Source organism: Triticum aestivum, chromosome 5B, assembly GCF_018294505.1.
Source record: "Triticum aestivum cultivar Chinese Spring chromosome 5B, IWGSC CS RefSeq v2.1, whole genome shotgun sequence".
Lineage (NCBI taxonomy): Eukaryota > Viridiplantae > Streptophyta > Magnoliopsida > Poales > Poaceae > Triticum > Triticum aestivum.
The window spans coordinates 695,537,878-695,553,797 of record NC_057807.1 but is presented as its reverse complement, the minus strand read 5'-3'; the positions used below and the strand labels follow the sequence as shown (position 1 = coordinate 695,553,797).

At 44.6% G+C, this 15,920-nt stretch overlaps 2 protein-coding genes across 2 annotated transcripts; one reads left to right on the top strand and one right to left on the bottom strand.

The window, feature by feature from the left end:
- Nucleotides 1–2,402: 2,402 nt before the first annotated feature.
- On the top strand, nucleotides 2,403–7,406 carry LOC123114322 (actin-related protein 2/3 complex subunit 4). Its single transcript, XM_044535758.1, has 8 exons — nucleotides 2,403–2,658; nucleotides 2,779–2,844; nucleotides 2,944–2,996; nucleotides 4,408–4,435; nucleotides 5,768–5,842; nucleotides 5,950–6,054; nucleotides 6,535–6,624; nucleotides 6,996–7,406. The coding sequence occupies exons 1-8, from the start codon at nucleotides 2,656–2,658 to the stop codon at nucleotides 7,083–7,085; spliced, it is 510 nt and encodes a 169-aa protein (XP_044391693.1). The 5' UTR covers nucleotides 2,403–2,655; the 3' UTR covers nucleotides 7,086–7,406.
- Nucleotides 7,407–7,700: 294 nt separating this feature from the next.
- LOC123114321 (B-cell receptor-associated protein 31) lies at nucleotides 7,701–11,542 on the bottom strand. Its single transcript, XM_044535757.1, has 3 exons — nucleotides 11,331–11,542; nucleotides 10,664–11,201; nucleotides 7,701–8,331 (listed from the first exon to the last, which is right to left on the bottom strand). Exons 2-3 carry the CDS (start codon nucleotides 10,947–10,949, stop codon nucleotides 7,964–7,966), a joined length of 654 nt encoding a protein of 217 aa, XP_044391692.1. The 5' UTR covers nucleotides 10,950–11,201; nucleotides 11,331–11,542; the 3' UTR covers nucleotides 7,701–7,963.
- Nucleotides 11,543–15,920: the final 4,378 nt, after the last annotated feature.

Below are 15,920 nucleotides of genomic sequence, written 5' to 3'. Positions count from 1 at the left end.
GGGGTGGGCTGAGAGCGCGCCAAGTGGCACACTCTCAGCCGCCGTCACGTGTCGCTCTCTGAGCGCTACCTTCGAATTTTATTTATTTATTATTTTTTCGCACACGTTTTCTGCTTTTTAGATGATTTTTTGGTTCTTTCTGCTTTTCGGGTTCCCTCCAGTATTTCTTAGTTTTGGACCAAAAAATTATGAGAAAAAACATGTTTTCTTTTTTTTTCCTTTCATGATAGGCACATTCGTGCCTCTTGAAAACGGAAACGATATCGCGAAGAACACGGATTTGCTTTCACGAGAGGCATAGTCATGCGTCTTGAAAACTAGGGAAAACGACCTTGAGAGGCACAATCATGCCTCTTGAAATCGGAAAAAATATCTCCTTTTTTGTTACGCGAGAGGTATGAATTTTCTTCCGCGAGAGACATAGTAGTGCCTCTCGAAATGAAAAAAAATGTTTTTATCTTTTTCCATTCTATGAGAGGCACATATTTAGTTCTTGTGGAAGCACGGATTTATTTCCGCGAGAGGCATAGTCGTACCTCTTTCTTAAAGAAAAGAAACATGCTTTCGGTTCGGGTTTTTTTGTCTGGTTTTTCGTCCGTTTTTCTTTGTAAATTTTTTTTCTCGTCAAAATCTATCAACATGAAATCTAGTTTTAAAGATCTCGGCGCGAGGAATCCAACAATGAAAACGGTCCGAGATTTGGATGCATGTCACTTTTCAAAACCTACCTAAGAAGGTGGAAGTGACATTTCCATTTTATTTTAATTTTTTAGAATCCGAGTGATCTTTACAAAAGTGCTCGGCTTCTTTTTTTTTGAGAAATCTCGCCTGCTTTATTTATTCAGAAGCAATTGTCATAGGTACAATATTTGGGTCATGGGGATTGCCCAACCAAACATGTCTACCTATATATAGGTTACAAGCAAACTTGGCGAGATTGTGAGCTTCAAAATTGAAGTTCCTACGCTCGAAAACAAAAGAGCAGGTAATAAAACTATTACAATGGTTCATTATTTCATGTACCAACACAGCATTGGGGCCTCCTGTTCCCTTGTTGATATCATTAACCGCCTCTTGGCAGTCCGATGCGACGCAAATCTTCTGTTGTCCAGGTCATCCGCCAAAGCAAGAGCCTCACGGCATGCATATTTCTCCAAGGTTAAGTGGTCCGTGATCCCATAGTAAACCATCGCCGAAGAGCCCAAAAAGTGCCCATCATGGTCGCGACAAAAGGGCAGCAACTGCGCCTCCTCTCCGTGATCTTACCACAACCCCATCAACATTAATCTTCGCGATGCCTCTTGGTGGAGGAAGCCACCTATTCGGTTGTGGTGGTGCAGCAACAGAGCGTTCATGCACTCGTCCAACAACAAAGTGTCCCAACTCGTCAATGTAATTATTTATAAAAGACGCCGTTTGTTGGGGGTTCTGAAATATAGATTCATAGATAGCCTTTCTCCTGGCATACCATATGGACCATAGCGTGATGACCATCCTTGTGAAGCTAGCATGGTCCAATTTCTCATTAAGATCAAACAGCCAAATTCTTGCGTTGGATTCCTCTCTCTCAGCCATGAGTGACACCAAATTTTCATCCGACAGCGCCCACACGCACCGGGACATCGTGCATGCTACCAACGCATGTCTCCATGAATCTTCACATCCACAAAGCGGGCACACATCTCTGTCTGACATGTTTCTTCTCTTCAAGACATCCGTTGTGGGGAATGAGTGATGAGCTAGCCTCCAAAGGAAGATCCTCACCTTCGACGGGATTTTAAATTTCCACAAGGAAGTCCAAGCTTTTTCGTCTTTCTCGGTGTGAGATGATCCGCTACTTCCGTTTAGCCACTCCTCCCTCTGCATTTTTGTCTTAAGCAAAAACTTATAGGCCGAACTAACACTGAACTTGCCTTTCTTGTCCGGATACCATGCCCAAAAGTCCTCAACATTGCGGGTACATACCGGGATCTTCAATATAGCATCAACATCAATGGGCAGGAACACTGACCGGACTATAGCCTCATTCCAGGAGGCTGTTGCCGGGGAGAGCAACTCCGAGACATACCTAGGAGGATGAGCAACCAGTGACGTGATGGGACGTGGTGTCATCTCCTTTGGTATCCAGTTGTCGCTCCATATCTCCGTTGTTAGACCATTACCAATCCGGCAAATGAGCCCCTGCTTCAACAGATCCCGTCCTTCAAGTATAGCTCGCCAAATCTGAGACGGTCTTGACCCCAACTCCGTGTTAAGGACCATATTGTTTGGGTAGTATGCAGCCTTCAAAATTCTTGCACTCAAGCTCATTGGTTTCTGTAAGAGTCTTCAAGCTTGACGAGCCAATAAGGCTAGATTGAAAATCTCAAGATCCCTGAAGCTTAACCCGGCTAGATGTTTCGGGCGTGTCATCACATCCCATGAAACCCAATACTCGGCTTCTGGTCACTGCGCACACGAGCACGCCTACACGCTACACCAGCCTGTACAGTGGACACGGCCCAGGCCCACAAACAGTACCGAAGCACACCTCCACCTCCACCGGCGCCTCTCCCCCACGAACTCCGGCAACCGGCGGCCACCCCGCGCTCCCGATCCACCAGATCCCTTCTCTCCCCCTCGGTCGATCCACGCGGGCGGCGACCCTCCGTAGCCATGGTGAGTCCACCCCCCTCCCCTTCCTCTCTAGATCCTCCCCTTCCCCTTCCCCGCGCACCGCCGCCGGCGGATCCTCCCCTTCCCGCGACTCCGTTCAAATGGGTTCTCGTGTCTCCGCAGGCCAACACGCTGCGGCTGTACCTCACCTGCATCCGCAACACTCTGGAGGCGGCCATGTGCCTGCAGGTACGCACCAGCTCCAGGATCGCCATTCCGCTCGGCAGTTTCTTGATTTGCTCAGAGAGAAAAATTAATGTCGCGCGTGCTTCTTCCTTGTGCCTCCAGAATTTCCCTTGCCAAGAGGTCGAGAGGCACAACAAGCCGGAGGTGGAGCTCAAGTAAGCCGATTCTTTCACCTGGACACCGTTTATTCAGAGCTTGTGTTGCTTCTTTCTCTAAGTGATTCGGTTCAGACCAGTACAAGATTCTGACCCAGCCCTCCTCCTCTCCCGCGCGTGTGTTCTCTGGACCGATTGTCATTGAGATCAGACCACGCTTCCAAGGCATCTCTACCTGTTCTTCAATTATTAAGGGCATAATTGGTTGCCCTCCATGTTTTGTCACACTTCGGTGTCATAATAAGTGTATAGCATATGCCACAGTTTTTGTGGTGACCGAATTGATCATCACCTTTGTGGCAAAATTGGCTAGCAATTGAGTCTATAACAAACGAGGTATGTGATTATGAAAGTGTGATAGAGAAGCGTGGCACGCTATGGATGCCAATCAAACATGAAGAACTTTGATCAAGTTATTGTTGATGCCAAGCTACAACTTCTAATTTTGATCTTTTGTTGTAGGATTGGTATGTTGCTTTAGTCTTGAGTTTATGGTCGTTTGGATGTTGCTGTAAGCAGGATCATGTGGACTGGTGGCCGGTTGTATTTTTTCTCTCTAATTTAAATATACATGCAGTCCTCCTGCATGGTTCCAAAAATAAAACTAAGTCGTGAAAGTACGGTGCAAAGTCGAGGCAACCTTTTTCTCCTGCAAAGAGAACGGCCTTCCGCTTCTATTTTTCGTATGTGCATTTGTGTGTCAAAACCTAGTACTAGAAACAAACTGGAGATGTCTCCAGTTTATTCATAGGATGTATTTCAAAGACAACAATCTAGATTGCACCGATACGGTTACGCGTACCAGTATGAGCGCGATACAGATACTTAAATACATCATCTCTGAAAGGGAAAAACGCCAATACCCGGATACAGTTGACTAAATACGTTATCAATTAAGCATCAAACCATTTAGCATATATTTAGTCAGTGCAGTGCATTATCTTCTACCTTTATCCATGATTCCAACAAAAGCAAGAACTAGCAGCCAAAGGGTAGCCGCAATTTACCAAACATAAAAGTTCAATTAGAGAGAAAGGGAGGAGCAGGAGAAAATCAGCATTCTACAGGATAGTGGGGAAAGGGGAGCAGGAGCACCGGGAAAGGATCCCCCCACCGGCACTACTAGAGCCTGAGAGGTATCGGGGACGTATGGTGAACTTATGGTGAAAGAATCAGTATCGGATATGGTATCCGATACGGATATGTTGGTTGCTTGAAGTATCGGTGTTTTCTTGACAACAATAGTGGCACTATCTCTGGCTTCCTTTGATAGTTTATATGCCATTGTATCCCTGCAATCGCGTTCACATGTGCCCATGTTCCCTTTTTGTTTACACCTCCCCTCCCTGAAGTTCATGGATGCGAGTAAATCATGTTTTGCTGACATCATCTTTTTTAATTCCTTTTACAGGACTAGCTCTGAACTTCTGCTGAATCCGGTAAGGGAGATTTCAGATATTGATTCTTTGATGTTGCTAAGAAAATCTTGTGAGAGTAATTCCCTTCTATATATGAATTTGATTTTTATCCATGCATTCTCCAACTGCAGAATCTTGTGGTGATTAGACGGTAGTGAAAAAATTGTTTTAAATGCCTCTTTGTAATATTTCGTATGCACCAGTATTATTCATTCCTCAGAATGGCAACACTTATTCTCAGTTTGGAGCTAAAATTTCTTTACTGTATTGTGAAGTGAGTAGAATATATCTGCAGACACCTGCCCAAGAAGTATATGGTAATTGTGTGTCATTTTAAACTTCTAACAGATACACTCTTCATTAGACTCTGCTGGAAATCATGAACAGATTGTTCTTAGTACTTTAGTTAACGTTGTTCTTAGGCAAGCAAAATTCAGCCTCACAGGGCAGTGGATGTTCTTTCATCTTTCATCCTGTCCTATCATGAAATTTCCAATGCTCCCTTTATAAGACCTGGTCCTTGGCTAGGTGATGACAAGTAACATAGGCCAGCACTGATGCCAATTAGGTACCTAAATCAAGATATAAACAAGATGCTTATACGATAGTACTAAACTGGAAAAATCACACTTTCTCAATTTTGTACTATTCAAATGGCTGTGAACTCGACATGCTAGAATTTCTGATTTATGTACATGCGTATCATATTAGAGTATAGGATCGAATATTGTTATTGTGTTCTACTCCCTCTGTTCCTAAATGTAAGTCTTTGTAGAGATTCCACTATAAACCGCATACGGATGTATATAGATGCATTTTAAGTTTAGATTCATTCATTTTGCTCCGTATGTAGTCCACCTAGTGGAATCTCTACAAAGACTTATATTTAGGAACGGAGGGAGTAGAATACTTGCCTGTAATTATTTATTGCGTTTGAGAACACTTGCCTATAATTAAATAACTCGGCATAGCAAAAGTTATTGAATGTATCATTAAAGTTCCCTATGTGAGATTGATATTTGCTACTCCTTCCGTCCCGAATTACTTGTCGCAGAGATGGACGTATCTAGACGCATTTTTAGTTCTAGATACATCCATTTCTGCTACAAAGTAATTCGGGCGAAGGGAGTATTTGCAAAACTCTGAAATGGGTGACACAGAGCATATGCGATAAAGCATAAGTCTAATGAATACCATATTGTTTAACACTGCTGAAACCTACTGAATCAATTGGTGATATCTTGCATATGTAGTCTGTGCCATCTCTTTATGACTATGCTTCTCTGGAGATGTTTGAAATAAAAAACTGTTTCTTCAGAATGGTGATTCATAATCAAGATTTTCCTCTTACAGGTGCTTATATGTCGTAATGAAGCCGAGAAGTGTTTGGTAGAGACTTCAATCAATTCGATCCGTATAAGCTTGAAGGTAGTGAACAATAGCTGGTGGATATTATGATAATTCTTTTCAGAACATTGTAGCTCAATCATTTGTGATCCAGTATGCCATCATATACTTGTTTTCTTATTTGACAGGTTAAGCAGGCAGATGAACTAGAAAATATTCTTGCAAAGAAGTTTCTTAGGTTTTTGTCGATGAGGGCAGAGGCATTCCAAGTGTTGAGGAGAAAACCAGTTCAGGTATTACAATACCGTGTGCATGCATTACTTCTGTACCTCTAGTAATCGACTACTCGTAGTAGTACACAAACTTTATTCAACTGAAGTTGGGCCGGCAGGACTACTTGATACTAGGGGATTACACATAATTGCCTTTTCTAATTAATTACTCTATCTGCTCTGAAAGTTAAGAGGTATACACATTTTAGGAATTTAGTTTGATCAGCAGTTAGACTTGGATTAAGTGGTGAGACTGGAAATTTCAAGTATCAAATTGAAAAACTTGATATCAGCAATACAGTATTCAGGACAACTAAATAGTAGTCTCTATGTTGCCTGGAGTTTTACCAGCTTTCAATTTTTCCATCTTGATGATCTTTTCACAAAGTTTATTAGCCATGTAGATCAAATTTGTTTAGGTACTTGCCGGAATGTTAGTGTACAGCATATTATCCAAGGACACCATTGGAAAATGACTAACTTGGTTTTCTTTTGTTTCAGGGTTATGATATTAGCTTCCTCATAACAAACTACCACTGTGAGGACATGCACAAGCATAAGCTCATAGACTTCATTGTTCAGTTTATGGAGGTAAGTAAAGGTCTAGTAAATGAACAGCTGACCGCAAGACTAAGTTTGGACATGTTTGTAGTTTCTGAAATGTTTATCTTACGTGCCTCTGTAAAATAAGCACTCAGCAGTTTGTACTAAAATCACAAATGAATCCCTTATACAAATAATTTTAGAGTACATCTATCATGAAACGGCTGTGCGCGCCCAGCTTGGCGATTGCCCATAAATTGCTCCCAGTCTTGGATTGCCCATTTTACAAGTGAAGAAGAACAAAATGCAGAAGACTCGCGATCATGTTTTTCTTTCACAGTAGAGCTAAAAAAAATTGCCCATAAAGTGTTGCCAGTCTTGGACATGCTTTGACACACATATGCATCTTCGTGTTGTAGGACATTGACAAGGAGATCAGCGAGCTGAAGCTGTCGGTGAACACACGTGGCCGGCTCGTGGCAACCGAGTTCCTAAAGCAGTTCATCTGATCTCGCTGTCCGACTTCTCCTCCTGGCGGAAGGACCAATTCTCCATTGGGAGTTTCTTCCTCAGGGTAATGAGCTTCTGGAGGTAGTGGTGCACCGGGTCGATGACAAATGCAAGGAACAGTGTGTGTCCTGCAAGGAGCGATGAGCTGTTAGAAGTGTGGTGCCAGGTTTAACTATGAATGTGTATTCTACTCTACTTATTGTTTGATAGAGGACAATATATTGGTGTATTAGACATGGGAAAAAATGGAGTTCTGCATTCATCAGAGTATAGCCTTAATGCCTGGAAATAATCTTTGGAGGTCCGTCTTCATCATTTTAGTTCTGAATCTTCCTATGTATGAACTGTAATTTGAAGGAACTTCAACTGCAATTGCTTCAGTCATAAGCAGGCCTTAGATCCCAACTCCAGCGAATCATGAAAGCCAAAATAAAATCATGTATGCACTCCATGATTTCCAAATCGTAAGGAGATCTCTAATGCAAGCAAAACAGTATCACAATTGAAAAGGGGAAGTTATTTTTGGTAAGAAGTGCAACTCTTGAAAAGATGCAAGCCTTCTTAACAAAAAACAATTTTCATTTTCCAAAAACACGGTGACAGTTCAAAATCTCTGCGAGAATCGGGGATAAATTACTGCATTCCAACACATGGTCTAACCAGTTCTACAAAGCGCATTCCGAAACCCGATCTTTCTCCCATATCCATCTCACCATCCCTGACTTTTTCAGTGCCTCAAAACAAACTACAGAGCAGAGAGTACATCCATCCATATCACCATAAGTTAGAGAGGGGAATGAAAGCCAAGAACCACATCAAGAGCCTTGGCGATGAGCGCTTCGAGTTCGAGATAGCTACATGCCGCGGGTCAACCAGTTCAGCCTTTGTAGTGAAGCTGGGACTGCAGGATCTGGTTGTCCTCCAGCAGCCGGTCGTACTCGAGGAGCAGCTCCTCCGACTGCTTCTGCAGGGCGTTGACGTGGGCCTCCGCGTCAGACGCTTTCCTCTGGTGATCCTCGGACTCGGATTTCAGCTTCTTCATGTCCTCGCTCAGCTTGGCCATGTCCTGCTGAAGCTTCTTCATCTCGCTGGCCGACTTCTCCTCCTTCTCGCGCAAGGACCGGTTCTCCATTTGGAGCTTCTCGACCTCCTCCCTGGAGGTGTTGGCTGATTTCCTCAGGGTGATGAGCTTCTGAAGGTAGTGGTGCAACCGGTCGATGACAAACGCGAGGAATAGTGTGTATCCTGCAAGGAGCGATGAGCTGTTAGAAGGTTGAAAAAAGATCTGGTATTCCAACTCAGTATCAACATCGATAAAAATGAATGTATTCTACATTCCCATCAAACTACAACCTTTAATGTCCTATGCCAACTGCTCAAAATAAAATCTTTTAGGAAGTGATTTTTTGAGGCCTACCTTTAGACATTTTAGTTCCCAACAGCCCCATGTTGAAGAACAAAAATTACCAGACCAGACTAACAGCTTAGAATTTGAACGAAATGGCGTGCATTTAACTTGAAACTAGCCCGCATGATTACTTATTGATGCCTAGTTAATTCATTAACCGACAGTGCTGCTCTTAGAGCTTTAGAAGGCCAACGTGTGTACACGAGATTCTGTTTCTACAGGCCAAGAATCCCCCTTTATAGTTGTCTGGAAAAAGTACACTTCAGATTCAACAAATCCTCCACCTGAATAGACCCAAACCATATATACCAAGTCCAAACTGCACCAGAATCAGTTTTAAACAGACTCTAAATTCCAAATTCAGTGAATCATGAAAATCAATATTAAATTTGCTCTATCTTTTTGCATGACAAAAATCATCCCTTAATTTTATTAACTGCAACTGCCTACCTTGAAGATCATGATTTCCAAATTGCAAGTAAGATTTGTAACACAAGAACAGCATAATGATATGACTGACTACACAAGTAAACAGTACAAGAATTACTAAAAAAAGCAAGTTTTTTCTGTACAAATAAAATGCACCTTATTCTCAAATCATGTTTATATTGATCTAAACCTTCATAAGGAGTCATGCTCGAGTAAGATAGTTGCCTATCTAAATTTACAACGTTTAGAGGCCCTAGAGTTAAGACTAAAAGGTGCCTTTGCCATACCCCTTAGTCCGTGCATCAGAACCCTGAACATTTTTACAGAACTAGGTGTTCAATCCCCACCAATAGTGGACATGATGTTAATTTAAGGCACAATATTGCACGCCATTAATCAAAACAGATCTGTCTCTAGGCAGCTTTACTTTCAGCTATGAATCTGTCAGCCAAACTCCCGCCAAACATGAAAGCAGCGTATAGCCTATGCAAGCCTAAGCAATATCAGTTCCTGTTATATTGTATCCAACCCAAGTCTCTATAATATAATGGGATCCCTAATTTAATATTTCTTGATCAGTTGACCAACACCACATGGAAGACTAATGCTACCGACATGTAAATATAATAACAGCATTCTTTAACTATAAAATCAGATTGCGGTTAGCTATAGATTTCCAAATTGAGATTTAAAATGCCGTATTGAAACTATAAGATACCAAGTGGATTCACAAACAGGTATGCTAGGACCCGAGACACCATTTGGTTTGACATACCTTTTATTCAGTACATCAGAATACTGCACATTTTTACGGAACTATTTGCCCAATCCTCACTTACAGAAACATGATGCTAATCAAGGCATAATATAGCATGCCATTTAGCAAAGCAGATCTGTCCCTGTACAGCTTACTTTCAGCTAAGAATCTGCCGTCCAAACTCCGACCAAGCAAGAAAGCAACATAGATCTGATGCAAGCCTAAGCAATATCAGTTCCTAGTGTAGTCAACCCAGGCCACTACAATATAATATTTCTTGACCAGTTGACCAACACCACATGAAGGACTAATGCTACAGACACATAAATATAATAACAGGATTCTTCAACTACAGAATCAGACTGCAGTTTTGTATTAGTTTTCTAGTTTGAGATAGAAAATGCACATGTTACCAAGTGGATTCACAAACATGCATGCTAGGACTTGAGACTGCATTTAGTTTGCGCATTGTTCATGGGCCTATTCTAAAGTATACGGTGGAATTATAGATCTATGAGCACGAAAAACGCATCTAAAATGGCACCTTCATCTCCAAAGCCACCCCCTTGACAACCTAAGCAGCAAATTCTTGCTTGTAGTCCATAACGCGTGATTTACACTGTAATTTACATACTCCTAGAATGAACTGCAAATAATCGGTCGGATCCGAAATGCTAAACGCACAATCTTGAGAGAGGATATATAGAACTTAATAGCAGATACATTGGACATTCTAAAGTACAGATTGGTATAACAACACTTTTCTGTATACTTGACTAAAGGCGAAAGCATCCGAAGTGACTAGTGGTTGCTAACCAGTGGTTGCTCGGCCACTTCAGCAACTAAGCAGCAGCCACCACCACTATCCCAATGCTAACTAGTATTGCTAGCTAGCATCATGTCAACAGCACATCAAGAACTAGTAGAGACATCTGTTGCTGTCGGAGTAAGAAATGAATCGGGGAAAGAAGGTGTGAGCTGACCGATGAGGGAAGCCTCGAGGAGGTGCGTCCGCCAGAGCACCTGGTCCATGGGGCTGACGTTGCCGATCTTGTGGCCCCTGTTCTGGATCCTGACGATGGCGGCGACGCTGGACATGAGGATGACGGAGAGCGTGCAGGCGAGGGTCTTGACGGTGGCGGGGCCCTTGCCGGTCTTGACCTGCTCCACGCCCCGCATCGCCAGCTCCCGCAGCGGCCCGATCTTGACCATGAGCAGCAGCGCCACCGCGCCCTCCGCGAACAGCACCAGGAACAGCAGCGGGATCATGGCCCCCTTTTCCGCCTCTCCGACCGACCGACCGACCGGATGCCGGGTCTCCTTGGATTCCGCCCGGGGACTTAAGGAACGACCCCTTCGCTCCACGGCGCGAGGATTAATTGGCGGAGGTCGGTCCGCCGCGCGAGTACGGCGGGCGGTCGTTTTCCGGCGGAGGAAAAAGATGGCGAATTTGGTCGGCGGGGAGATTCAGTTCCAAGGCGGACAGGAACCCACCACCTTTCCTTCGCCAATCTGACTGTCCTGCAAATCAAATCAAGAGGGCGCGGTAGGGTGGCGCGTCGTCAGCGATTGGAAGGACGGAGCGGCTAAAATGGGGGAGGGGAGCAAATCAAATGGGGGAGGAAGACAAGGAAGAAAGGAAACCCCCACCTCGTCTCTGCCAAGAACTGATCCTCCTCGGAGGAGCGGAGGGGCGGCCGAGAACCGGCGGCCTGCGGGCGGGCGCGGATCACGGGAGGATGGAGGCAGGAAAGGGGGGTGGGAAAGGGGCGGAGGCGAAAGGCGACGGGGAGGGAGCACGCGCAGTAGCGGGATGTGGGGGGAGGACGCTCCTCTGCCGTGCCCTACGTGCCGTTGGGCCACTGACATGTGGGCCAGGTTCCCAAAAGACCCACATGTCAATGACAGAACGGCAGGCTGCCGTACGTCAGAGGATCCTCATCCGATGTGTGTGTGTGTGTGGGGGGGGGGGGGGGGGGGGGTGGAGTGGAGGTGGGGAGTGTGGGAGAGCGTGAAGCTCTTGGCCCCCTCTGTTCATTCCCAGCGACTAATACTACTCCTTGTTTCTTTTGGACTCTTTTTCTTTTCTGTTAAAAATGAAAAATGGTAAAGTGAGTAATAATAGTTCTTTTGCCCTTTGGGCTCCTTTTGTTTTTATTAACAAAAAGGGTGCTTTTTCCTTGTAGGGAGATTATAATTAGCAATGTGCTTGATGCCACTGAAAATCTTCATGGCTTTAAGCTAATTAAAGGTCTCCCCCCACATGCATGCTTAAGGAAAGGCTGGAGTGCTACTTATGAGCAATGCTGGACCAACCTTTTGTAGATGGGGCAGAATTACCATGCACCCATATGATCTCATCTGATCCCATCCTATCTTTTTGTAATGTGTTGCTTGCTTGCTTCACTTTTGGGAAAAGGGGGAGGAAGGAGTCTCGGTTAAAGTTTTGCATGTTCTGGTTTCCTCCTCAATTGCCGCCGGCTTCCTTTTTTTTGATTTAAAAGGAAACTTTATTCATTTGAAATAACCAGTACATTGTTTGTGAGGATCATTACAATTTCATTTGGAGGTTCCTCAAACCAGTCGGAAGTCGAAGAAAATCTAGCTAATCTAGCAAGTTCATGAGCTACTTTATTTGCCTCTCTATTACAATGTTCGAATCTAGTCGTGACAAAATCACAGGCATAGTGGTAACAATCCTCGAAAACTGCTGCCGCCGCTCCCGTTGATTGTCCTCCTTCCTGCATGGTCTCAACCACCTCCATGTTGTCTGAGTTGATGATTAGGCGGTTACACCCCGCCCTTTGCGCCGCCGGCTTCCCTTTGCTTTCATTGTGGGCATTGTTTTTGTTTCCTCACGGTTCCGAGTGTTAAGCTACTAGACTAGTTAAGTCTCGGCTCGTTAAGCTAGTACTCGTTAAGTCTCGACTCGTTAAGTTTGTTAGAGCAATTCTAACGGGGCGACCCATTTCGTCTGCCGCCGTCCGTTTGGGTCGGCACGGACAGAAAAGGCGGCCCAAAAGCGCCGACCCAAAAGGACGCGCGTCCGCTTTTCGTCCGCGGGTGACCCATTCCCGGCCCATTTTTGAGCTGGATTTACGTCGGTGCGGATACGCGACGGACGCGCGCACGCTCGCCCTCTCCTCCCCTGGACCCGCTGGTCTGTGTCACATTGCCCATACAACAGCAACCCTCGCCCTCGTCCTCCGTCGCCGACGCCGCCGCCCCATTTTTGCCGCGCGACTCCGCCAGCTGCAGGGGCATCCACATCCGCCCAGCTACGCCGCCCACTCCCACGTCGTCTTCCACCGCCGTCTTGTCACCGGGAGCCGACTACTTCCCACCCCCCGCCCCTCGCCCCCCACCGCACAACCGCCCCTTGCAATCTCGATGGGGCATCATTTGGTATCCTGCTAATATCTGGAGCACGCAGAAACTGTGGAAGGTGATGACTGCTTCTGTGATCATGCATAATATGATCGTAGAAGATGAGCGCCCGGAACGTCTGTATGATCAAGGGTTTCAGTTTCAGGATGAGAATGTTGTGCCTGAGCATGGAGTAGCGGCAACGTTTGAACAGTTCACCCAATTTCATCAAGACATGCGTGATTGAGAAACTCACGTGCAACTGCAAAATGATTTGGTTGAGCATATATGGGCTCATGTTCGCAACCAATAGATGTATCTTTTTTTATTTGTTTGCAAAACTATGTGAGAGCTATGTGAGACCTTTTTATTTTCATTTGGCTTCTAATAAATTATGCAATTTTATTCGGTTCAAAACGATTTTATTTTGATTCAAACTATGCAATATGCAAAAAAATAGAGGGACAGGCAGCCACGCCGGCACATATGGGTCAGCGCGTTGGGCACCCTGTCGACCCATATCTAAAACAGGACGGACGTCGGACAGGCGGCCGGCCCAAACAGACAAAAAGCGGACGAAATTGCCGTCCGTTTGGGTCGCCTCGTTGGAGTTGCTCTTAACGAACAAAAAAAAAAGATTGTTCGGCTCTGTTCATTTAAAGCTCGTCAAGCTCGCGAGCGCTCATTAGCAGACAATGATGTGTTACGGGCCTCACGGGCCATAAGGTCAGAGTGTGGGTGTAATTTTTATGAAGGAGTGCCATGAGGTCAGAATATGGGTGTAATTTTTATGAAGTAGTAACATGACTATCGTTGGAGTTGCTTGTGAAACTCATTCATTAAGCTTGTTAAGTTTAACGAGCTGAAATTAGTGATTGGATATTCATTAAAAAAACGAGGTACGAGCTAAGCTATCAAACATTTTCATTAAACTGGCGAGCTATGAGCTTTTGATCCAGACGTACCCCCCCCCCCCCCCCCCCAGGCCCCCAAAGACCACAAAAAATGTTGATCTACAACCGGACTGCATGGTAATCTAGAACGTGTCCCTGAAATTGTTTTTTCATCCATGAGGCACGTGTCCTATCCCTTCGATTATGAACTAGTAATCCGAAACTAAAAAGATCGCGAAGCCTGCTCCCTCGTGGTACCAGCTCCACTGCTAACTGCCTCAAACCAAAGACCAGCATGAGTCCATAGCAGAAGTGGCACAATGGAATAAGCGGCTTAGCAAGCCAAACGGGCGGTCGGTTGACACGGGGGACCTACAACTGACAACTAGGTCCATTGTGAAGTAGTCCATAGCAGAAGTGGCACAATGCACCAGTCTGCATTGCCGCAACCGGCCAGCGAGAATTTGTGATCACCGGTCGACATTTGCAGGAACCGCTCGAACGATAAGCTGTAACAGGTTACGACGGAGCCGCGATGGGCAAATGGGATCCGCCGCAACCGCAAGGACGACACCATCTTTTCCTAGAACCAGAGAGAAAAAGGGAGCTGCAACCACCAACAAAAAATGCTACAACCGGTGAAAAGTTAATGCTGGAATCAGAGAGAGTTGCAACCAGAGCATGATAGAGTTGCAACCAACGATGGTGAATCTGCACCCCGAGCATGACAAAGTTGCAACCAGTGACACAAAATGCTACTGATGTCAATTTTTGCTGGAACCAAAGAAAAGTGAGGGTTGCGAGCATGTCGTCATCTCCACCGATGCTGCAACCATGGGGAAACACTGGCTAGATGCAGAGTTGTGATTGGCGGTGCACTTTTTGTGGGGACTGGCGAGACACGATGCTGCAACCAGGGGCAAGAGGAGGTGTTGTGTTGTCACCAGCGAGGCGGCGACTGGAGGTGGCTACTCATGGTTGCAACGGGGTATGAAAAAATCTGCTATTGGAGAACTTTTTTCTATGACTAACGACGACAAGACTGTGAGCGTCGACGGCGGGGGGAGTGGGTGGCCGGTGAGGCAACTAGCTCCTGGGAGAGCATGCGCTACGCGATATGAGGAAGTGGACACCATTATTTCGCGTGGGATTTCCTCATACAGAGATGGTCGCAAGGGGATGAAAGAGTCGGCTAACTCAGATCCAACGGTTGCGAGAGAATGCATCTGACGGCGTATTTGTGCAAGTGCATACCATATTCTTAGAAAAGTATATGGAGATGGATTTGAAAAAGAAATAATATGTACCATTTACATTCCTGCAGTGGAAATTCCCAATAAAATTGTGTGTGTTGAGGGATAAAAAAACGACCTGCCGCTCTTGAGGTGCACATGCCTTGAGGCTAGATTGAACAAGCTTTGGTGACTTATAAGTAGCACGGAATTTTAAAAACTATGAAAAATGACATATTTGAATATATTTTGAAATTTTGAACACTTTTATTTTAAAGAACTAAATACTTCTTCAAATGCAAACATTTTTGAAAGTGTGATAAAAAAATCAAAACACAAACAATCTTCGAAAAATAGAAACACATTTTGAATTTCTGAACAAATTTTGAAGAACGAGAAAAAAAATTGAAATTATGAACAATTTTTTAAAAAATAAATAAAATTGAAACTATGAACTTTTATGAAAACGCGAACAAATTTTGAAATTCTGGAAGGTTCCCAAAAATGTAAAGGCGACGAACAGATTAAAAAGGGTCGCTCGGGCCTGTGCGAATCAGCGACTGTTTGACGCAATATGTGGCAAATAGGGTTTTCCCTAATACGTCTCGCCTACAACTTGGTGCTATTGACAGGCCCAATACTGTGACTGCGCACAAGTGTTTTCTGTGTTTTTCTCCCGCTGTTTTGCATCCCTTTTTTTCCTTTTCCTTTTTATATTATAGATTCAGATTTTCCTTTTATTTTTAAAT